This window comes from Procambarus clarkii, chromosome 59 (assembly GCF_040958095.1).
Source record: "Procambarus clarkii isolate CNS0578487 chromosome 59, FALCON_Pclarkii_2.0, whole genome shotgun sequence".
NCBI classification, from domain to species: domain Eukaryota; kingdom Metazoa; phylum Arthropoda; class Malacostraca; order Decapoda; family Cambaridae; genus Procambarus; species Procambarus clarkii.
Window position 1 is genome coordinate 30,704,005 of NC_091208.1, and position 25,907 is coordinate 30,729,911.

At 46.5% G+C, this 25,907-nt stretch overlaps 1 protein-coding gene across 1 annotated transcript in view; it reads right to left on the reverse strand.

Moving 5' to 3' along the window:
- The window catches only part of ft (cadherin-related tumor suppressor fat), a 552,840-nt gene that overhangs the window by 169,173 nt on the left and 357,760 nt on the right, over window positions 1–25,907 (reverse strand). Inside the window, exons 2-3 of the mRNA XM_069307072.1 lie at window positions 9,585–9,893; window positions 2,009–2,095 (exon numbers count right to left, since the gene is read on the reverse strand). Coding sequence (XP_069163173.1) covers window positions 2,009–2,095; window positions 9,585–9,893 — 396 coding nt within the window. The remainder of the gene's footprint in view (window positions 1–2,008; window positions 2,096–9,584; window positions 9,894–25,907) is intronic.

Sequence of the window (25,907 nt, forward strand, 5' to 3'; positions counted from 1 at the left end):
AACAAGGGGGCCTGAACACATAACAAGGGGGCCTGAACACATAACAAGGAGGCCTGAACACATAACAAGGAGGCCTGAACACATAACAAGGGGGCCTGAACACATAACAAGGGGGCCTGAACACATAACAAGGGGGCCTGAACACATAACAGGAGGCCTGAACACATAACAAGGGGGCCTGAACACATAACAGGAGGCCTGAACACATAAGAAGGGGGCCTGAACACATAAGAAGGGGGCCTGAACACATAACAGGAGGCCTGAACACATAACAAGGGGCCCTGAACACATAACAAGGGGCCCTGAACACATAACAAGACTCCTGAACACATAACAAGGGGCCCTGAACACATAACAAGAGGCCTGAACGCATAACAAGGGGGCCTGAACACATAACAGGAGGCCTGAACACATAACAAGGGGCCCTGAACACATAACAAGGGGCCCTGAACACATAACAAGACTCCTGAACACATAACAAGGGGCCCTGAACACATAACAGGAGGCCTGAACGCATAACAAGAGGCCTGAACACATAACAGCAGGCCTGAACACATAACAAGAGGCCTGAACGCATAACAAGGAGGCCTGAACACATAACAGGAGGCCTGAACGCATAACAAGAGGCCTGAACACATAACAGGAGGCCTGAACACATAACAGGAGGCCTGAACACATAACAAGGAGCCCTGAACACATAACAAGGAGGCCTGAACGCATAACAAGGAGCCCTGAACACATAACAGGAGCCCTGAACACATAACAGGAGGCCTGAACACATAACAAGGAGGCCTGAACACATAACAAGGAGGCCTGAACACATAACAAGGAGGCCTGAACACATAACAAGGGGGCCTGAACACATAACAAGGAGCCCTGAACACATAACAGGAGCCCTGAACACATAACAGGAGGCCTGAACACATAACAAGGAGGCCTGAACACATAACAAGGGGGGTCTGAACACATAACAAGAAGGCCTGAACACATAACAAGGAGGCCTGAACAAAATAACAAGGGGGGTCTGAACACATAACAAGAAGGCCTGAACACATAACAAGGAGGCCTGAACAAAATAACAAGGAGGCCTGAACACATAACAAGGGGGGTCTGAACACATAACAAGGAGGCCTGAACACATAACAAGGGGACTGAACACATAACAGAAGGCCTGAACACATAACAAGGAGGCCTGAACACATAACAGGAGGCCTGAACACATAACAAGGGGGCCTGAACACATAACAGGAGGCCTGAACACATAACAAGGAGCCCTGAACACATAACAAGGAGGCCTGAACAAAATAACAAGGAGGCCTGAACACATAACAAGGGGGGTCTGAACACATAACAAGGGGGCCTGAACACATAACAAGGAGGCCTGAACAAAATAACAAGGAGGCCTGAACACATAACAAGGGGGGTCTGAACACATAACAAGGGGGCCTGAACACATAACAAGGAGGCCTGAACAAAATAACAGGAGGCCTGAACAAAATAACAAGGAGGCCTGAACACATAACAAGGGGACTGAACACATAACAGAAGGCCTGAACACATAACAAGGAGGCCGGAACACATAACAGGAGGCCTGAACACAACAGGAGGCCTGAACACATAACAGGAGGCCTGAACACATAACAAGGGGGCCTGAACACATAAGAGGAGGCCTGAACACATAACAGGAGGCCTGAACACATAACAAGGAGGCCTGAACAAAATAACAAGGAGGCCTGAACACATAACAAGGGGGGTCTGAACACATAACAAGGGGGCCTGAACACATAAGAGGAGGCCTGAACACATAACAGGAGGCCTGAACACATAACAGGAGGCCTGAACACATAACAGGAGGCCTGAACACATAACAGGAGGCCTGAACACATAACAAGGGGCCCTGAACACATAACAAGACGCCTGAACGCATAACAAGGGGCCCTGAACACATAACAGGAGGCCTGAACGCATAACAAGACTCCTGAACACATAACCTGAAGGCAGGACTCACCTGAGAGCCCCTGTCGGCGTCCTCTGGGATGTCGAAGGAGTACGCGGGCTCGTGGAACACCGGAGGATTGTCGTTGGTATCCGTCACCTGTCAATCATAAAAACACATGTTATTAAATCGTATAAACGAAGGATTCAATGCTGTCTGGGACTGATGAGTTAACAAACTTGTTCCGGAATATGTTGTGCAGCTGAGGAGTGGGTTTAGTGAGGTAGCTGGCACCCTTACACCCTTGTGGGGAGGCAGGGTGACCCCTCTCACCCTTGAGGGGAGGCAGGGTGACCCCTCTCACCCTTGTGGGGAGGCAGGGTGACCCCTTACACCCTTGTGGGGAGGCAGGGTGACCCCTCTCACCCTCGTGGGGAGGCAGGGTGACCCCTCTCACTCTTGTGGGGAGGTAGGGTGACCCCTCTCCCCTCGTGGGGAGGCAGGGTGACCCCTCTCACCCTTGTGGGGAGGCAGGGTGACCCCTCTCACTCTTGTGGGGAGGCAGGGTGACCCCTCTCACTCTTGTGGGGAGGCAGGGTGACCCCTCTCACCCTTGTGGGGAGGCAGGGTGACCCCTCTCACCCTCGTGGGGAGGCAGGGTGACCCCTCTCACTCTTGTGGGGAGGCAGGGTGACCCCTCTCACTCTTGTGGGGAGGCAGGGTGACCCCTCTCCCCTCGTGGGGAGGCAGGGTGACCCCTCACACCCTCGTGGGGAGGCAGGGTGACCCCCCACACCCTCGTGGGGAGGGAGGGTGACCCCTCACACCCTCGTGGGGAGGCAGGGTGACCCTTCACACCCTCGTGGGGAGGGAGGGTGACCCCTCACACCCTCGTGGGGAGGCAGGGTGACCCCTCACACCCTCGTGGGGAGGCAGGGTGACCCCTCACACCCTCGTGGGGAGGCAGGGTGACCCCTCACACCCTCGTGGGGAGGCAGGGTGACCCCTCACACCCTCGTGGGGAGGCAGGGTGACCCCTCACACCCTCGTGGGGGGGGGGCAGGGTGACCCCTCACACCCTTGTGGGGAGGCAGGGTGACCCCTCACACCCTCGTGGGGAGGCAGGGTGACCCCTCACACCCTCGTAGCAACAGCAAATGACCAAAGAAGTGTTTCCAATGCTTACATCGCTGTCCCTGAGAGCGGCGACTCAACAGATGGACATAATAATTGGGGTAGGGGTTAGGGGTAAGGGTGAGGGGTAGGGGAGGGGGAATAGGGGGTAGGGGGGAGGGGGTGGGGGGGCTGGGGTTGGGGGGGGTGATGGCAACAAAAAACCTGAATGGCAACCTGACGCGACCAACGACTCCGTGGGACCACATATCCTGATTGTGTGTATTATGAATCAAAATATATCACAGGGAACCCACCAAATTATTTCCAGACTTGGTATTACCCTGGAAGACAAACAAGGAACTAAATGTTAGTTTGGTCACACCTAATAACCACGCTAACAGCCACAGCCTCGGACACAGCCTCCACACCCCCCCCCCTCCCTCTTGTCTCTCTCTCTCTCTCTCTCTCTCTCTCTCTCTCTCTCTCTCTCTCTCTCTCTCTCTCTCTCTCTCTCTCTCTCTCTCTCTCTCTCTCTCTCTCTCTCTCTCTCTCTCTCTCTCTCTCTCTCTCTCTCTCTCTCTCTCTCTCTCTCTCTCTCTCTCTCTCTCTCTCTCTCTCTCTCTCTCTCTCTCTCTCTCTCTCTCTCTCTCTCTCTCTCTCTCTCTCTCTCTCTCTCTCTCTCTCTCTCTCTCTCTCTCTCTCTCTCTCTCTCTCTCTCTCTCTCTCTCTCTCTCTCTCTCTCTCTCTCTCTCTCTCTCTCTCTCTCTCTCTCTCTCTCTCTCTCTCTCTCTCTCTCTCTCTCTCTCTCTCTCTCTCTCTCTCTCTCTCTCTCTCTCTCTCTCTCTCTCTCTCTCTCTCTCTCTCTCTCTCTCTCTCTCTCTCTCTCTCTCTCTCTCTCTCTCTCTCTCTCTCTCTCTCTCTCTCTCTCTCTCTCTCTCTCTCTCTCTCTCTCTCTCTCTCTCTCTCTCTCTCTCTCTCTCTCTCTCTCTCTCTCTCTCTCTCTCTCTCTCTCTCTCTCTCTCTCTCTCTCTCTCTCTCTCTCTCTCTCTCTCTCTCTCTCTCTCTCTCTCTCTCTCTCTCTCTCTCTCTCTCTCTCTCTCTCTCTCTCTCTCTCTCTCTCTCTCTCTCTCTCTCTCTCTCTAAGGTATGACGACCAGAGCTGATATGAGATTTGAAGATGGGACGCATTCTACTCCCGGCCACTACTCTGACGCCTTCACAATATTGCAAGTTAAGATGCCCCTGAACCTGGCCAGTAGCAGCAGAACGCAGACACTGCCACCAGTAAGACCTCCACACTAGCCAGTAGCAGCAGAACGCAGACACTGCCACCAGTAAGACCTCCACACTAGCCAGTACCAGCAGAACGCAGACATTGCCACCAGTAAGACCTCCACACTAGCCAGTACCAGCAGAACGCAGACATTGCCACCAGTAAGACCTCCACACTAGCCAGTACCAGCAGAACGCAGACATTGCCACCAGTAAGACCTCCACACTAGCCAGTAGCAGCAGAACGCAGACACTGCCACCAATAAGACCTCCACACTAGCCAGTACCAGCAGAACGCAGACATTGCCACCAGTAAGACCTCCACACTAGCCAGTACCAGCAGAACGCAGACATTGCCACCAGTAAGACCTCCACACTAGCCAGTAGCAGCAGAACGCAGACACCGCCACCAGTGAGACCTACACACTAGCCAGTAGCAGCAGAACGCAGACACCACCACCAGTAAGACCACACTAGCCAGTAGCAGCAGAACGCAGACACCGCCACCAGTGAGACCTCCACACTAGCCAGTAGCAGCAGAACGCAGACACCACCACCAGTAAGACCACACTAGCCAGTAGCAGCAGAACGCAGACACTGCCACCAGTAAGACCTCCACACTAGCCAGTAGCAGCAGAACGCAGACACTGCCACCAGTAAGACTAAAGACCTTATCAGCTGGTCGGAGGTTCATTACCAACCACCATTACCAACAACCATTACCAACCACCTTCATAACAACCATTACCAACGCCACCATCTTGAGGTTATCTTGAGATGATTTCGGGGCTTTAGTGTCCCCGCGGCCCGGTCTTCGACCAGGCCTCCACCCCCAGGAAGCAACCCGTGACAGCTGACTAACTCCTAGGTACCTATTTACTGTTAGATAACAGGAGCATCAGGATGAAAGAAACTCTGCCCATCGTTTCTCGCCAGCGCCCGGGATCGAACCCGGGACCACAGGATTACGCGTCCAGTGTTCTGTCCGCTCTGCCGCCGGCTCCCTACCATAACGACCATTACCAACCACCTTGATAGCGACCATTGAGACTATTACCAACGACCTTCGAAACCCAGTTAACATCGACTGAAACAAGGCTACAAGGGATTGCCCGCTAACACACCGAAACTACGACGTTGGTACAACGTTCGAACAAGTTTTAACACCTCCTAACCAGTTATAACAACCAATATAGCAAGTTGTAACAACGTTCTAATACGTCATAAACACGTTAAGCCAAGATGTAACAACTTTATTACAAGTTGTAACAAACGGAAAATAGAGACAGTTTCGGTTTGTGTTTCCAGGGAAGCTGCGTGCATGCTGACCAAGATATTGACTAGACCTAGAATCAGTTCACTTAAAGATATAATCACTGAAGCACTAACTCTGGACAGAAGAGCCTCCAATAGCAACAGGTGGACCCATTGTGCGATAAACACCATCAATACATTCGATATAACAAACACAGTCACTGAGAGGGGTGTCGACGACATACATGCAGACTTTGTTATGCAAGCCCCTTGGGAATCTCTGCCAGCAGACTTTCAGATTATGGCTCTCGAAGGAAAGAAGAACCAGACTAATCCTCATCTGTTACGTAATATTACACAGATGCATATAGATGCAAACTTGGCATCCGACAGCTTCACTTACTTCACAGATGGATCAGTAGACCAGCAGGGACAAGCAACCGGAGCTGCAGTTAAGGCAGGAAACTCTGTAAATAGTTGGAGACTCTCAAACGAGTGTTCGATTTTACAAAGAGAGATGCAAGCCATTCAGAAGGCTCTGGAACATGCTCTTGCTGAACACCGACAACGTGTTATCATACATACAGATTCGAGAACTGCCATTGAAACCTTGCAACAAGAACAGATAGCCAGAGGCTATCTTCTGGTAGGCGGAGTTTAGCTCCCGGTCCCCCCCCCCTTACATACCCGTGGGACTGTACATTTGGTATAGATAGTAGGGGAGAGAGAGAGAGAGAGGAGCCTCGCAAGGTCTACACAGACCTGTCCCAGGCTGGTGGGGTCTCTGTTGGTCAGCCCCATCACCAGTCCTCGCTAACCTTGCTCCTAACCTCCGTGCTCCTCGCTAACCTAACCTAACCTAACCTAACCTAACCTCCGTGCTCCTCGCTAACCTAACCTAACCTAACCTCCGTGCTCCTCGCTAACCTAACCTAACCTTCTTGCTGACCATCTTATAATCAGAGACCTGGTGAGTGAGAGCGTAAGGTTGACGTATATTTCGTTTTTTCCACCATAAGTGTTGAATGATTTTCAAGGTCAGTCAACCCTAGTTGCTCTCAATTTCTTGCGTGTTGACTAATTCTGAATTAATGTTGACATTTCAACATCCTGTGAAACGGTTGATTTATGATACCCATAAGAGTGAATATAGAATAATAAATATATAATTTTTTAACTTCTTAAATTGTCTTTAATTCTGATCCCCTAGATCTTGGATAGTGAGAGCCAGAGTGGAGAGCACTCTGAAGTTAATGACTCTTGACTCTGATTTAGACTCTAACACTTGTTACTTGATAACATCAGATAATATTCTTGTACAGACAAGTTCCATTCCTTGTCTTATAATTAACACTTGAATGGATGGTGGCACCACTTTCTACCTCTTCTGCAAATCTGTTCCAGCGGTGAATATGGGTGTAAATGGGGTTCACTGCTGTTTATGGGTGTAAATCTGTTCCACTGGTGTATATGGGTGTAAATCTGTTCCACTGGTGTATATGGGTGTAAATCTGTTCCACTGCTGTTTATGGGTGTAAATCTGTTCCAGTGGTGCATATGGGTGTAAATCTGTTCCACTGCTGTTTATGGGTGTAAATCTGTTCCAGTGGTGTATATGGGTGTAAATCTGTTCCAGTGGTGTATATGGGTGCAAATCTGTTCCAGTGGTGCATATGGGTGTAAATCTGTTCCAGTGGTGCATAAGGGTGTAAATCTGTTCCAGTTGTGTATATGAGCGTAAATCTGTTCCAGTGGTGTATATGGGTGTAAATCTGTTCCAGTGGTGTATAAGGGTGTAAATCTGTTCCAGTGGTGTATATGGGTGTAAATCTGTTCCAGTGGTGTATATGGGTGTAAATCTTCCAGTGGTGTATATGGTGTAAATCTGTTCCAGTGGTGTATATGGGTGTAAATCTGTTCCAGTGGTGTATAAGGGTGTAAATCTGTTCCAGTGGTGCATATGGTGTAAATCTGTTCCAGTGGTGTATATGGGTGTAAATCTGTTCCAGTGGTGTATAAGGGTGTAAATCTGTTCCAGTGGTGCATATGGGTGTAAATCTGTTCCACTGCTGTTTATGGGTGTAAATCTTCCAGTGGTGTATATGGTGTAAATCTGTTCCAGTGGTGTATATATGGTGTAAATCTTTTTCAGTGGTGTTTGTGGGTGTAAATCTGTTCCAGTTGTGTATATGGGCGTAAATCTGTTCCAGTGGTGTATATGGGTGTAAATCTTCCAGTGGTGTATAAGGTGTAAATCTGTTCCAGTGGTGCATAAGGGTGTAAATCTGTTCCAGTGGTGCATAAGGGTGTAAATCTGTTCCAGTGGTGTATATGAGCGTAAATCTGTTCCAGTGGTGTATATGGGTTTAAATCTTCCAGTGGTGTATATGGTGTAAATCTGTTCCAGTGGTGTATATGGGCGTAAATCTGTTCCAGTGGTGTATATGGGTGTAAATCTGTTCCAGTGGTGTATATAGGTGTAAATCTGTTCCAGTGGTGTATATGGGTGTAAATCTTCCAGTGGTGTATATGGTGTAAATCTGTTCCAGTTGTGTATATGGGTGTAAATCTGTTCCAGTGGTGTATATAGGTGTAAATCTGTTCCTGTGATGTATATATGGTGTAAATCTGTTCCAGTGGTGTATATAGGTGTAAATCTGTTCCAGTGGTGTATATAGGTGTAAATCTGTTCCTGTGATGTATAAATGGTGTAAATCTGTTCCAGTGGTGTATATAGGTGTAAATCTGTTCCTGTGATGTATATATGGTGTAAATCTGTTCCAGTGGTGTATATAGGTGTAAATCTGTTCCAGTGGTGTATATAGGTGTAAATCTGTTCCAGTTGTGTATATGGGTGTAAATCTGTTCCAGTGGTGTTTATAAGTGTAAATCTGTTCCTGTGATGTATATATGGTGTAAATCTGTTCCAGTGGTGTATATGGGTGTAAATCTGTTCCAGTGGTGTATATGGGTGTAAATCTGTTCCAGTGGTGTATATGGGTGTAAATCTGTTCCAGTGGTGTATAAGGGTGTAAATCTGTTCCAGTGGTGTATATGGGTGTAAATCTGTTCCTGTGATGTATATATGGTGTAAATCTGTTCCAGTGGTGTATATAGGTGTAAATCTGTTCCAGTGGTGTATATAGGTGTAAATCTGTTCCAGTTGTGTATATGGGTGTAAATCTGTTCCAGTGGTGTTTATAAGTGTAAATCTGTTCCTGTGATGTATATATGGTGTAAATCTGTTCCAGTGGTGTATATGGGTGTAAATCTGTTCCAGTGGTGTATATGGGTGTAAATCTGTTCCAGTGGTGTATATGGGTGTAAATCTGTTCCAGTGGTGTATAAGGGTGTAAATCTGTTCCAGTGGTGTATATGGGTGTAAATCTGTTCCAGTGGTGTATATGGGTGTAAATCTGTTCCAGTGGTGTATATGGGTGTAAATCTGTTCCAGTGGTGTATAAGGGTGTAAATCTGTTCCAGTGGTGTATAAGGGTGTAAATCTGTTCCAGTGGTGTATATGGGTGTAAATCTGTTCCAGTGGTGTATATGGGTGTAAATCTGTTCCAGAGCAGTGGGAACTGTCAATTTTCATGTCCATTGCATATGAGTACAATTGGAATCTTAACAAGTGTTACTGATAGTGATAGTGGTCCATTATTCTCACTGCTTGTATGTATGTGTGAGTGGGGGGGGGGAGGGGTGGGGAGGGGTGGCTATTTAGGGGAGAGGGGGGATGGGGGGTATATATGTGTATATATGTGTATATATATATATATATATATATATATATATATATATATATATATATATATATATATATATATATATATATATATATATATATATATATATATATATATATATATATATATATATATATATATATATATATATATCCGGAAAATCCGGAAATATATGTCCGGAAAATCCCCCACACACCTGACAAAACCCCCTGCCAACATTTTGACCAGTGGTGGAGCGTTTTGACCAGGCGTCAACTCACCTCAATATAGATGGTAGTATCCGTATGCTGTTCTCCGTCGTCGGCTCGCACCGTCAACTGGTACTCGCTCTTAGTCTCCCGGTCCAGGGTATCCTGTAGACTAAGGTGCCCCGTGGCAGCGTCCAGGGTAAACTTGTTGTCGTCGCCGCCCACCAGGGAGTAGGTGATGGTGCCCAGGGTGTCCGGATCCGTGGCGCGGAGGGTGGCTATCCAGCGATCGGCCAGCATGTCTTCGGACACCGTGAACCTCAGCGGCGCCTCCCCGAACTGTGGCGGGGAGTCGTTCTTGTCCAACACCGTCACCCGCACCTGTAACACAGTCAGGATCATCCGTCAGATTCCTTTCTTTCAATGTAAATGGCCTCCATTCAGTGTAAAATGAATGGAGACTTGAATGGCCTAAATTCAATGTAAAATGAATGGAGACTTGAATGGCCTCCATTCAATGTAAAGTGAATGGAGACTTGAATGGCCTCCATTCAATGTAAAATGAATGGAGACTTGAATGGCCTCCATTCAATGTAAAATGAATGGAGACTTGAATGGCCTCCATTCAATGTAAAGTGAATGGAGACTTGAATGGCCTCCATTCAATGTAAAGTGAATGGAGACTTGAATGGCCTCCATTCAATGTAAAATGAATGAAGACTTGAATGGCCTCCATTCAATGTAAAATGAATGAAGACTTGAATGGCCTCCATTCAATGTAAAATGAATGGAGACTTGAATGGCCTCCATTCAATGTAAAATGAATGGAGACTTGAATGGCCTCCATTCAATGTAAAATGAATGGAGACTTGAATGGCCTCCATTCAATGTAAAATGAATGGAGACTTGAATGGCCTCCATTCAATGTAAAGTGAATGGAGACTTGAATGGCCTCCATTCAATGTAAAATGAATGGAGACTTGAATGGCCTCCATTCAATGTAAAGTGAATGGAGACTTGAATGACCTCCATTCAATGTAAAATGAATGGAGACTTGAATGGCCTCCATTCAATGTAAAATGAATGGAGACTTGAATGGCCTCCATTCAATGTAAAATGAATGGAGACTTGAATGGCCTCCATTCAATGTAAAATGAATGGAGACTTGAATGGCCTCCATTCAATGTAAAATGAATGGAGACTTGAATGGCCTCCATTCAATGTAAAGTGAATGGAGACTTGAATGGCCTCCATTCAATGTAAAATGAATGGAGACTTGAATGGCCTCCATTCAATGTAAAGTGAATGGAGACTTGAATGACCTCCATTCAATGTAAAATGAATGGAGACTTGAATGGCCTCCATTCAATGTAAAGTGAATGGAGACTTGAATGGCCTCCATTCAATGTAAAATGAATGGAGACTTGAATGGCCTCCATTCAATGTAAAGTGAATGGAGACTTGAATGACCTCCATTCAATGTAAAATGAATGGAGACTTGAATGACCTCCATTCAATGTAAAAAAATTAAATGATATATAACTGAGGCGTAAATATATGAGGGAATCTCTCGAATAATCTTGAAGAATATATGAAATCTTGAATCTTGAAGGGAATCTTGAGAATATATGAAACACCTTACAAGAAAATATCATTCAAATACAAATTAAACAAAAAAAAGTTAATGGAAGAAATAGCTAGTTTTAATGACCAATGTGAGATGAAGCCAATGTTCCTCTACCGCTGATCAACCAGGCTGTGATTCATGCGTCAGGCAGCGAGCAGCTGCGTCCACCAGCCTGGTTGACCAGGCCACCAACTTGGAGGCCTCGTCAGAGACCGGGCCGCGGGGTCGGTGATCCCCGGGACCAATAATAGATAGATAACAGGTAGATAGTACTCAGATAACAGGTAGATAGTACTCAGATAACAGGTAGATAGTACTCAGATAACAGGTAGATAGTACTCAGATAACAGGTAGATAGTACTCAGATAACAGGTAGATAGTACTCAGATAACAGGTAGATAGTACTCAGATAACAGGTAGATAGTACTCATATGTTTAGGTAATCGACGCTTGCAATGTTAGAGTTAGTACTGCATCTGTGTTGCTAGCATGTGTCATGTGTCAACATGTGTCATGTGTCATGTGTCATGTGTCATGTGTCAACATGTTGCCAGCATGTGTCATGTGTCAACATGTGTCATGTGTCATGTGTCATGTGTCAACATGTGTCATGTGTCAACATGTGTCATGTGTCAACATGTTGCTAGGATGTGTCACATGGCGACATGTTGCTAGGATGTGTCACATGGCGACATGTTGCCAGCATGTGTCACATGGCGACATGTTGCCAGCATGTGTCACGTGTCAACATGTTGCTAGGATGTGTCACGTGTCAACATGTGTCACGTGTCACCATGTTGCTAGGATGTGTCACATGGCGACATGTTGCCAGCATGTGTCACATGGCGACATGTTGCCAGCATGTGTCACGTGTCAACATGTTGCCAGCATGTGCCACATGGCGACATGTTGCTAGGATGTGTCACTGGTCAACATGTTGCCAGCATGTGTCACGTGTCAACATGTTGCTAGCATGTGTCACATGGCGACATGTTGCTAGGATGTGTCACTGGTCAACATGTTGCCAGCATGTGTCACGTGTCAACATGTTGCTAGTATGTGTCACGTGTCAACATGTTGCAAGGACCAACATATGTGGCTAGGACCAACATATGTGGCTAGGACCAACATATGTGGCTAGGACCAACATATGTTGCTAAGACCAACATATGTGGCAAGGACCAACATATGTGGCTAGGACCAACATATGTGGCAAGGACCAACATACTATTTCCTAATCAGTGATTTCCAAATAACTGTCTAAATCTGAACTTTTCCCCATTTATTTAACCTTTGTATTCGCATTATATCGTGCGAGGAAGCCATCAGTTTGTCCACCTCCCTCATACAACATGCCGGAAGAGCCACGGCCTCGCTTCTTGCAAGGCCGGAGTTCGATCCCCGGTTGCCCAAGTGGGCAACACTATAAATGTGTTTTTGTATATTATTTTACGTACAGGGAGAGTCAGTCACACATGATATTGGAGGCTCCAGACAGTCGCCTTATAAATCTAAATTTATATTTAGATTTAAATATAGATTATTTATATAAATAAACTAGCTGTTCCCGGCCACGCGTTGCTGTGGCTCAGCAATGCATGGCCATAGCAACCTTTCACTGTCTCCCAACCATTCCCTACTCCCCCATCCCCTCGTCCTTCTCACAATTTACCCCTTCACCGTCCCCTCGTCCTCCCCACCATTCCCCACTCCCTCGTTCGATGCATTCCCAAATGATCTGATGTTCCCATCAGAAAATTGTGAACATCAAATGATCTGATGTTCCCATCAGAAAATTGGAAACATCAAATGATCTGATGTTTCCATCAGAAAATTGGAAACATCAAATGATCTGATGTTCCCATCAGAAAATTGGAAACATCAAATGATCTGATGTTCCCATCAGAAAATTGGAAACATCAAATGATCTGATGTTTCCATCAGAAAATTGTGAACATCAAATGATCTGATGTTCCCATCAGAAAATTGGAAACATCAAATGATCTGATGTTCCCATCAGAAAATTGTGAACATCAAATGATCTGATGTTTCCATCAGAAAATTGGAAACATCAAATGATCTGATGTTCCCATCAGAAAATTGGAAACATCAAATGATCTGATGTTCCCATCAGAAAATTGTGAACATCAAATGATCTGATGTTCCCATCAGAAAATTGGAAACATCAAATGATCTGATGTTTCCATCAGAAAATTGGAAACATCAAATGATCTGATGTTCCCATCAGAAAATTGGAAACATCAAATGATCTGATGTTCCCATCAGAAAATTGGAAACATCAAATGATCTGATGTTCCCATCAGAAAATTGTGAACATCAAATGATCTGATGTTCCCATCAGAAAATTGGAAACATCAAATGATCTGATGTTTCCATCAGAAAATTGGAAACATCAAATGATCTGATGTTCCCATCACTGGAAAATAACAAGAGTTAAAAAAACGAAATGATAAAAAAAAATTATACTCAGGAAATGAACGGTATGGTAAACAACACAGCTCAATTCCAACACAATGTCACACAAAATAATTAAATCAGAATGAAAATAAATCGAAATCTATGAAAATTAACTTTATCAATGAAATCGGAAATACTGAAATGGAATCATAACATATTTAGTATAGCGTGTGTTGCTCTTAGTGCAACGGATGTCGCTGTTTTTTAAAAAAGTATGTTTTTACCTGTCACAGGTGTGGCATCTATACAGTAGGTATATAAAAACATGTGTATAATCGATTGGAACATTGTGTCAAAATTTCAAAGCAATTGGTGAAGAACTTTCGGAGATTAGCGATTTTGAACAAACGAACATTTCCATTTATATAGATATAGATATAGATTTTAGAATTTAAATCAATTCTAAAGTCACGCCTTTCAGGTGCTAATTGTAACAGGGTTGTCTAAGGTCAGGTCGTGTGAAGTGACCTTGTTAGCTGCTAAGGTGATAATTGCAGCCGGGTGGCTGTGTCTTTCCATCAGACAAGCCGCTGTCTAGGTGGGGTAGGTAGATAGCCAGAAGCTATTTCCTGGAAGTCGGAGCTTAGCTCCCGGTTCCGCCATAAATACCCGGGGAACTGTACATTTGGGACACTGAGCAGGCTAGTGGTAGATAGATTACTCGTCGAGAGGTAGACTAGGCCAGACTAGGCCAGTCCCAGACCGGCTGGGGACTCCGTCACCTCCACTCCCTCCTTCATCAAACTTAGTCTCAGAGACTTTGGTGAGTGAACTTGTAATTCAATTTCTTTCTTTATTATGCACCCCATACCCATCCCGTGGGCGGTGGTGTAAAGAGTTACAGAGGCACATAATCGGTTCAGGAACCGAACCCTCTAGTTCGTTTAGCTAAGCAAATAACAATCTTTTGACGCTAGTTACACAATGATTAATGCTATATATACATGTACACATACTCATACATACATGTACATATATATATACATATACATATATACACATATACATACATATTCAAACACCTACACAAATACACACATCAATAATCTTTGTATCACAAGTGATCAAGAAGAGGCTCACAACAGTCACTATACAAGGCACTTTACATCTACGGTGAGTGACACAGTTACTAGTCTTGCTGCTTGTCAGGTGACGTATTTTGTGTTCTCCAACCTAGGTGTTGCGTGATGTTCAGGAACAGTCAGCTGTAGTGTTCTCAATTTCCTGTGTAGTGACTCAAATGTGGATGTTATTGCTGAACATGTGGATGTTATTGCTGAACATGTGGATGTTAATGCTGAACATGTGGATGTTATTGCTGAACATGTGGATGTTAATGCTGAACATGTGGATGTTATTGCTGAACATGTGGATGTTAATGCTGAACATGAGGATGTTATTGCTGAACATGAGGATGTTAATGCTGAACATGAGGATGTTAATGCTGAACATGTGGATGTTATTGCTGAACATGTGGATGTTAATGCTGAACATGAGGATGTTATTGCTGAACATGAGGATGTTAATGCTGAACATGAGGATGTTAATGCTGAACATGAGGATGTTAATGCTGAACATGTGGATGTTAATGCTGAACATGTGGATGTTATTGCTGAACATGTGGATGTTAATGCTGAACATGAGGATGTTATTGCTGAACATGAGGATGTTATTGCTGAACATGAGGATGTTAATGCTGAACATGTGGATGTTATTGCTGAACATGTGGATGTTAATGCTGAACATGTGGATGTTAATGCTGAACATGTGGATGTTAATGCTGAACATGTGGATGTTAATGCTGAACATGAGGATGTTATTGCTGAACATGAGGATGTTATTGCTGAACATGAGGATGTTATTGCTGAACATGAGGATGTTATTGCTGAACATCAGGTGAAATGGGTGAATTATGAGACCCGTAATGGGGAAATATATAACTGATTAACTTATTTTGGTAAATTGGCTTTAATTGTGATCTAGATCTTTTTTTTTCTACCACAGACGTGGCGGGACATTTACAATGCTAACCAGCATATATACATTTTCTTCTGTCCTCCATGGACAGGGTTAGAGATGTGTTAAACATATAGTTCAAGGGTTTATTGAACACTCAACCACAGAAGGTGATTGTAGTGCTTTTAAAATGCTAAGCTACTTGATCTTAAGATTTTGACTTGAAGATTCTTGGTTATATGAGATATATTCGAGCACAGCGAGTATACCATAACACCAGATAATGTTCTTGTGCAGACAAGTTCTATTCCTTGTCTTATATATATATGCTTCTTCTTGAGGTTATCTTGAGATGATTTCGGGGCTTTAGTGTCCCCGCGGCCCGGTCCTCGACCAGGCCTCCACCCCCAGGAAGCAGCCCGTGACAGCTGACTAACACCCAGGTACCTATTTTACTGCTAGGTAACAGGGGCATAGGGTGAAAGAAACTCTGCCCATTTTTTCTGGCCGGCGCCTGGGATCGAACCCAGGACCACAGGATCACAATTCCAGCGTGCTGTCCGCTCGGCCGACCGGCTCCCCGACTATCACAAGCAAGGAAAATAAACCTAAACAGAGAGATCGAAGAAATAGAACAAACGTTGAAGCGATCATACGAGTCTGAGGAGATGGTATTGGACCAGAAAGCTATACAAGAGATAAAGAAAAATCCGAAATATTGTTTTCACACACGCAAAATCAAAATCAAAAACCTCCACCAGTATTGGACCTTTAATTTCAACTGAAGGTACGTACACAGAGGACAACAAAGAAATTAGTGAAATTCTAAGAAGCCAGTATGAGGCTATGTTTAGCACACCAATAAACAACATGAAAGTTGATGACCCAGACAGCTTCTTTATGAATGACATTCAAGCTGCAGATAATATAACGGATATTACCACAAACTCGGAAGACTTTGAAAGAGAAATTGACAACATGCCCATGCACTCAGCTCCTGGGCCGGACTCATGGAATTCAATTTTCATAAAGAAATGTAAAGTACCAGTAGCGAGAGCACTCAGCGTAATATGGAGAAAGAGCCTGGATACAGGGGAGATACCAGCAGCACTTAAATCAGCAGATATAGCTCCGTCGCACAAGGGGGGGGAGTAAAGCCTTGGCAAAAAACTATAAACCAGTTGCATTAACATCGCCTTACATTGAGGTTACCTTGAGGTGTTTTCAGGGCTTAGAGTCCCCGCGGCCCGGTCGTCGACCAGGTCTCCTCGTTCAGGACTGGTCAACATTGCTGCTCTTGGACGTTGCTGCTCGCAGCCTGACATACGAATCAGAGTCTGGTTGATCAGGCATCCTTTGGACGTACTTATCGAGTTCTCTCTTGAACACTGTGAGGGGTCGGCCAGTTATGTCCCTTATGTGTAGTGGAAGCGTGTTGAACAGTCTCGGGTCTCTGATGTTGATAGTTCTCTCTTGAACACTGTGAGGGGTCGGCCAGTTATGTCCCTTATGTGTAGTGGAAGCGTGTTGAACAGTCTCGGGTCTCTGATGTTGATAGTTCTCTCTTGAACACTGTGAGGGGTCGGCCAGTTATGTCCCTTATGTGTAGTGGAAGCGTGTTGAACAGTCTCGGGCCTCTGATGTTGATAGTTCTCTCTTGAACACTGTGAGGGGTCGGCCAGTTATGTCCCTTATGTATAGTGGAAGCGTGTTGAACAGTCTCGGGCCTCTGATGTTGATAGTTCTCTCTTGAACACTGTGAGAGATCGGCCAGTTATGTCCCTTATGTGTAGCGGAAGCGTATTGAACAGTCTCGGGCCTCTGATGTTGATAGAGTTCTCTTTCGGAGTACCTGTTGCACCTCTGCTCTTCAACGGGGGTATTCTGCACATCCTGCCATGCCTCCTGGTCTCATGTGGTGTTATTTCTATGTGCAGGTTTGGGACCAGCCACTCTAATATTTTCCACTATATTTGTAAATTTTCCACTTTCAATATTTGTAAATTATTATGTATCTCTCCCGCCTACGCTCAAGAGAATACAGATTTAGGCTCTTTAGTCGGTCCCAATAGTTTAGATGTTTTACTGAGTGGATTCTAGCAGTAAAGGATCTCTGCACGCTCTCCAGGTCAGCAATTTCTCCAGCTTTGAAAGGGGCTGTCATTGTGCAGCAGTACTCCACTCTAGAGAGCACTAGCGTCTTGAAGAGTATCATCATCGGTATAGCATCTCTAGTGTGAAAGGTTCTTGTTATCCAACCTGTCATTTTTCTTGCAGTTGTGACGGCTACTTTATTGTGTTCTTTAAAGGTAAGGTCTTCCGACATGAGTACACCCAGATCCTTTACATTGCCTTTTCGTTCTATGTTATGATTTGCCTGAGTTTTGTACGTGGTTTCTGCTTTTATATTTTCATTTTTTCCGTAGCGCATGAGCTGGAACCTATCTTCATTAAATACCATGTGATTTTGTGTAGCCCATTGAAAGACCTGATTTATATCTGATTGGAGGTTCCCTGTGCTCTCTATGTTGCCAACTCTCATGAAGATCCTAGTGTCATCTGCAAAGGATGATACAGTGCTATAGGTTGTGTTCTTGTCTATGTCCGATATGAGGATGAGAAAAAGTACTGGAGCAAGCACAGTACCCTGGGGGACTGTACTGGAGCAAGCACAGTACCCAGGGGGACTGAGCTCTTCACGGTTAATGGTCCAGATTTTATTTTGTTGATTATTAAACATTGGGTTCTATTAGTCAGGAAATTGTAAATCCATTTGCCTATTTTTCCGGTAATTCCTTTTGAACGCATTTTATGTGCAATAACACCATGGTCACATTTGTCGAAGGCTTTTGCGAAATCTGTGTAAATTACATCAGCGTTTTGTTTGTCTTCCATAGCATCTAATGCCATATCATAGTGGTCCAGCAACTGCGACAGGCAAGAGCGCCCTGTTCTGAAACCATGTTGTCCGGGGTTATGGAGATGCTGTGATTCCATGTATTTTGTGATCTTACTTCTTAGCACTCTCTCAAAGATTTTTATGATGTGTGAAGTTAGTGCTATCGGTCTGTAGTTTTTTGCGTCTGCCTTATTTCCTCCTTTATGGAGTGGTGCTATCTCTGCTGTTTTTAGTATATCAGGGATAACGCCAGTATCTAGGCTTTGTCTCCACAGAATGTGAAGGGCCTGCGATAGTGGTTTTTTACAGTTCTTGATGAATATGGAGTTCCAGGAATCAGAGCCTGGCGCAGAGTAGACAGAAATACTGTCAATGACTTATTCAAAATCCAGTGGGGACAGGGTGACATCTGATATATGGTTTGATGTTGGCATCACATCCATGAAAAATTCATTTAAATTATCAGTCTTTAATGTGTTTAGTGGCTCACTGAAAACAGAGTCGTACTGATTCCTCTGTATTTCACTCATTTCTTTGTTGTCATCGGTGAAAGTTGCATCTCTCTTTCGCAGGGAGAGATGCGAAAGAGAGAATTACTAGATGTAATTTTTTATCTTGATTTTGCATAAGAGACAAAATATTTCAGATTTCTCTCTATTTCACTGATGGCCTTTGGCTCTCCTTGTTTCTCTTGGATTTTGTACGATTCTTGTAGCTTTAGTTCAATTGTTTCTATTTCTCTACCTAACCATCTTTGCCGTTCTTGAGATCGGGTGTTTTCTTCTAAGAGCTCTTGCTCTTTTGTCCCGCCTCTCAACTCTCAATCAACTGATGTCCTTTGCAGATGACACAAAAATCAGCATAAAAGTTACCTCTGCTGAAGACATTGAGAAACTACAAGCAGATATTAATAAAGTTTTCGACTGGGCAGCAGGAAATAACATGATGTTTATCAGTGATAAATTCCAGGTACTCAGATACGGTAATAATGAGGACCTTAAACATAATACAGGGTACAAAACACAATCAAATCTGCCCATAGTATGAAAGCAGCATGTAAAGGATTTGGGAATAATGATGTCAGACGACCTAACGTTTAGGGAGCATAACCAAGCAAATATTGTATCAACCAGAAATAATGATAGGATGGATTACGAGAACTTTCAAATCCAGGGATCCCATCACTATGGTTGTACTCTTCAAGTCACTTATACTGTCCCGTCTTGAGTATTGCTTAGTACTCACTTCCCCCTTCAGAGCAGCAGAGATTGATGAAGTAGAGGGAATACAGAGAACATATACGGCATACATAAGAAATATTGGGGGAACAACCGTGGACATCTTCAAGAGAAAACCTGATAGTTTCCTCCAAGGAGTGCCGGACCAACCAGGCTGTGGTGGGTATGTGGGCCTGCGGGCCGCTCCAAGCACCAGCCTGGTGGACCAAACTCTCACAAGTCAAGCCTGGCCTCGGGCCGGGCTTGGGGAGTAGAACAACTCCCAGAACCCCATCAACCAGGTATCAACTAGATAAGGTCAACATCCTGGTAACGACAGCATCCTGGTGAGGATGTAGGCAGCCAGCTGTAAGAAGTGTCGGGAAGGTGACACACTTAGTGCCAGCTGTAAGAAGTGTCGGGAAGGTGACACACTTAGTGCCAGCTGTAAGAAGTGTCGGGAAGGTGACACACTCTCAGAGCCAGCTGTAAGGGGTGTCGGGAAGGTGACACACTCTCAGAGCCAGCTGTAAGGGGTGTCGGGAAGGTGACACACTCTCAGAGCCAGCTGTAAGGTGTGTCGGGAAGGTGACACACTTAGTGCCAGCTGTAAGAAGTGTCGGGAAGGTGACACACTCTCAGAGCCAGCTGTAAGGGGTGTCGGGAAGGTGACACACTTAGTGCCAGCTGTAAGAAGTGTCGGGAAGGTGACACACTCTCAGTGCCAGCTGTAAGGAGTGTCGGGAAGGTGACACACTCTCAGAGCCAGCTGTAAGGTGTGTCGGGAAGGTGACACACTCTCAGAGCCAGCTGTAAGGTGTGTCGGGAAGGTGACACACTCTCAGTGCCAGCTGTAAGGTGTGTCGGGAAGGTGACACACTCTCAGAGCCAGCTGTAAGGAGTGTGGGGAAGGTGACACTCTCAGAGCCAGCTGTAAGGTGTGTCGGGAAGGTGACACACTCTCAGAGCCAGCTGTAAGGAGTGTGGGGAAGGTGACACACTCTCAGAGCCAGCTGTAAGGTGTGTCGGGAAGGTGACACACTCTCAGAGCCAGCTGTAAGGAGTGTGGGGAAGGTGACACTCTCAGAGCCAGCTGTAAGGTGTGTGGGGAAGGTGACACACTCTCAGAGCCAGCTGTAAGGTGTGTGGGGAAGGTGACACACTCTCAGTGCCAGCTGTAAGGTGTGTGGGGAAGGTGACACACTCTCAGAGCCAGCTGTAAGGTGTGTGGGGAAGGTGACACACTCTCAGAGCCAGCTGTAAGGTGTGTGGGGAAGGTGACACTCTCAGAGCCAGCTGTAAGGTGTGTGGGGAAGGTGACACACTCTCAGAGCCAGCTGTAAGGTGTGTGGGGAAGGTGACACACTCTCAGTGCCAGCTGTAAGGTGTGTGGGGAAGGTGACACACTCTCAGAGCCAGCTGTAAGGTGTGTGGGGAAGGTGACACAATCTCAGTGCCAGCTGTAAGGTGTGTCGGGAAGGTGACACACTCTCAGTGCCAGCTGTAAGGTGTGTGGGGAAGGTGACACACTCTCAGTGCCAGCTGTAATTATAACTTCCTCACTAATGACATTCTGCCATATTTCACAGACAACATTGTCTGTCTGTCTGTCTTGACAACAGCTTGCGGGGGTTGAGCTCTGGCTCTTTGGTCCCGCCTCTCAACTGTCAATCAACTGGTGTACAGGTTCCTGAGCCTACTGGGCTCTATCATATCCACATTATAAACTGTGCATGGAGTCAGCCTCCATCACATCACTGCCTAATGCATTCCACCTGTTAACTACTCTGACACTGAAAACATTCCTTCTATTGTCTCTATGGCCGATTTGGGTAAAATTTTTCCACCAGTATGCCCCTTGTGTGTTAAATAAAGTCTTTATCTGCCCAATGAATTCATCTGAGAATTTTGTATGTGGTGATCACGTCTCCCTTAACTCTTTTGTCTTCCAACGACGTGAGGTTTAGTTCCCGTAATCTCTCCTCGTAGTTCATACCCATCAGCTCGGGTCCTAGTCTGGTGGTATATCTCTGAACCTTCTCAAATTTAGCCTTGTTAAACTCTGTCTTGCTCTGGTTAAACTCTAACAACCATTTGTTGGACCATTACTTCAGTTTGTCCAGGTCATCTTATAGCATTATGCAGTCCGGTGTGCGCATGTGTGGGCGCGCGCTGGAACGCCCCTGCCCCTGGGGCGGGAAGCCAGCCCGCCCCTCCACGGGGGGGGGGGGGGGGGGAAGCCAGCCCGCCCCTCCACGGGGGGGGGGGGGGGGGGAAGCCAGCCCGCCCCTCCACGGGGGGGGGGGGGGGGGGGGGGAAGCCAGCCCGCCCCTCCACGGGGGGGGGGGGGGGGGAAGCCAGCCCGCCCCTCCACGGGGGGGGGGGGGGGGGGGAAGCCAGCCCGCCCCTCCACGGGGGGGGGGGGGGGGGGGAAGCCAGCCCGCCCCTCTACGGGGGGGGGGGGGGAAGCCAGCCCGCCCCTCCACTTGAAGCCAGCCCGCCCCTCCACGGGGGGGGGGGGGAAGCCAGCCCGCCCCTCCACGGGGGGGGGGGGGGGGAAGCCAGCCCGCCCCTCCACGGGGGGGGGGGGGGGGAAGCCAGCCCGCCCCTCCACGGGGGGGGGGGGGGAAGCCAGCCCGCCCCTCCACGGGGGGGGGGGGGGGAAGCCAGCCCGCCCCTCCACGGGGGGGGGGGGAAGCCAGCCCGCCCCTCCACGGGGGGGGGGGGGGGGAAGCCAGCCCGCCCCTCCACGGGGGGGGGGGGGGGGGAAGCCAGCCCGCCCCTCCACGGGGGGGGGGGGGGGGGGAAGCCAGCCCGCCCCTCCACGGGGGGGGGGGGGGGGGGGAAGCCAGCCCGCCCCTCCACGGGGGGGGGGGGGCGGGAAGCCAGCCCGCCCCTCCACGGGGGGGGGGGGGGGAAGCCAGCCCGCCCCTCCACGGGGGGGGGGGGGGGCGGGAAGCCAGCCCGCCCCTCCACGGGGGGGGGGGGGGAAGCAATCATTATGTAGAAATTTAAACATAATACATAGTTTGACGGATTAATTCCTGTCCAGTGCCCGAGGGTGTGACCGTCAGCTCATCACCCGGGGGGAGCTCCTTACCTACTTATTCATCACCAGTGGGGAGCTCTTTACCTACTTATTCATCACCAGTGGGGAGCTCTTTACCTACTCATTCATCACCAGTGGGGAGCTCCTTACCTACTTATTCATCACCAGTGGGGAGCTCTTTACCTACTCATTCATCACCAGTGGGGAGCTCCTTACCTACTCATTCATCACCAGTGGGGAGCTCCTTACCTACTCATTCATCACCAGTGGGGAGCTCTTTACCTACTCATTCATCACCAGTGGGGAGCTCCTTACCTACTCATTCATCACCAGTGGGGAGCTCCTTACCTACTCATTCATCACCAGTGGGGAGCTCCTTACCTACTTATTCATCACCAGTGGGGAGCTCCGTACCTACTTATTCATCACCAGTGGGGAGCTCCTTACCTACTTATTCATCACCAGTAGGGAGCTCCTTACCTACTTATTCATCACCAGTGGGGAGCTCCTTACCTACTTATTCATCACCAGTGGGGAGCTCCTTACCTACTCATTCATCACCAGTGGGGAGCTCCTTACCTACTCATTCATCACCAGTGGGGAGCACCTTACCTACTCATTCATCACCAGTGGGGAGCTCCTTACCTACTCATTCATCACCAGTGGGGAGCACCTTACCTACTCATTCATCACCAGGGGGAGCTCCTTACCTACTTACTGGAGCATACCTGGTTGATGGGGTTCTGGGAGTTCTTCTACTCCCCAAGCCCGGTCTGAGGCCAGGCTCGACTTGTGATAACTTGGTCCACCAGGCTGCTGCTTGGAGCGGCCCGCAGGCCCACTACAGCCTGGTTGGTCTGCCACTTCTTGCAAGAACTTATCAAAGTGCCTCTTGAATACATCCAGCTTTGTTCCAGCAATATTTAGAGTGCTTGCTGGGAGGGTGTTGAACAGCTGCGGACTTCTGTTATTCAGACAGTGTTCTCTAGTTGTGCCTATGGCACCTCTACTCTTCACTAGTTCTATTTCCTTCCGCAACTTTCGCTCCAGAATGTTGTTATTCTAATGTGCAAATTTGTGACCTGGTCTTCAAGTATCTTCCATGTATATATTATTTGATACCTTTCTTGTCTACTTTCCAAAAAAGTATATTTTGAGAGCTTTGAGACAGTCCCAATAATTCAGATGTTTTATCGTTTCTATGCGTGCATTATAGGTTCTCTGTATTCCCTCTATTTCAAAGATCATTCCTGCTGTGAAAAGAGAAGTGAGTACCGAGAAATACTCAAGATGGGACAGCACCAGTGATTTAAATAGTATTAGCATTGCTCTGGTCTCATTAGCATTACTAATAATCCAGAGAGCCTAATTAGCATTAGGGTCTCTGGATTTGAACATTCTCATAATCCATCCTATCATTTTCCTGACCGCGCTATATTTCCTCGGTAATATTTATTATATGTCAGGTCGTCAGACATTATAATTCCAAGATCTTTTACATGTTGCTTTCCTTCTATGAGTAGGTCAGATTGTGTCCAGTACCCTGTGTCCAGTACCCTGTGTCCAGTACCCTGTGTCCAGTACCCTGTGTCCAGTACCCTGTGTCCAGTACCCTGTGTCCAGTACCCTGTGTCCAGTACCCTGTGATTCGTTTAACTTCGTTTTCACCATACCTAAGAACCGTGAAGTTGTCACCGTTAAACACCATTTTATTTTCAGTTGCCCAATCGAAGACTTTCTTAATATTTGGCTGCAGTTTTTCAGTGTCTTCTACAGAGGAGAATGTATCAGGATGACACGAAGCTGTGACTAATATTTTTGTCTATATCTGAGATAAGAATGAGAAATAGCAGCGGTGCCAGGACTGTGCCCTGGGGTACAGAGCTCTTCACTGCACATGGCCTTAATCTTATTTGATTAACTGTTACTCTCTCCATTCTGTTTGACAGAAAGTTGAAAATCCAACGCCCCACTTTACCCGTTAATCCTATTGATCTCATTTTATGGGCTATCACTCCATTTTGAAGTTATCTTGAAATGATTTCGGGGCTTAGTGTCTCCACGGCCCGGTCTTCGACCAGGCGTCGTTTTTGTTACACACCCCCAAACTGTTGAGTACCTGACAGACAGGATCTTCCCGCTCTAAATCCACGTTGTCCTGGGTTGTGTAGTTCATAATTTTCAATAAACCAGAAATTTGATTCCCAATCACTCTTTCGAAAACTTTTGTAATGTGTGATGTTAGTGCAACTGGCCTATAATTGTTTGTAAAAGCTTTACTCTCCCCCTTGTGCAACGGAGCTATATCTGCAGATTTAAGTGCTGCTGGTATCTCCCCTGTATCCAGGCTCTTTCTCCATATTACGCTGAGTGCTCTCGCTACTGGTACTTTACATTTCTTTATGAATATTGAATTCCATGAGTCAGGCCCAGGAGCTGAGTGCATGGACATATTGTCAATTTCCCCTTGAAAGTCTTCTGAGTTCGTGTTAATATCCGTTATATTATCTGCAACTTGGATGTCATCCATAAAGAAGCTGTCTGGGTCCTCACCTTTCATGGTGTTTATTGGTGTGCTAAGCATTGGCTTATAATGGCATTTTAGAATTTGACTAATTTCTTTGTTTTCTCATCGGTTGTAGATTAAAGGTCCAATACTTGATACCTGGTTGATGGGGTTCTGGGAGTTCTTCTACTCCCCAAGCCCGGCCCGAGGCCAGGCTTGACTTGTGAGAGTTTGGTCCACCAGGCTGTTGCTTGGAGCGGCCCGTAAGTCCATATATCCACCACAGCCTGGTTGGTCCGGCACTTCTTGAAGAAAACTATCTAGTTTTCTCTTGAAGACGTCCACGGTTGTTCCGGCAATATTTCTTATGCTCGCTGGGAGGATGTTGAACAACCGCGGACCTCTGATGTTTATACAGTGTTCTCTGATTGTGCCTATGGCACCTCTGCTCTTCACTGGTTCTATTCTGCATTTTCTTCCATATCGTTCACTCCAGTATCTTGTTATTTTACTGTGTAGATTTGGGACCTGGCCCTCCAGTATTTTCCACGTGTATATTATTTGATATCTCTCTCGTCTCCTTTCTAGTAAGTACATTTGGAGAGCTTTGAGACGATCCCAATAATTTACGTGCTTTATCTCGTCTATGCGTGCCGTATATGT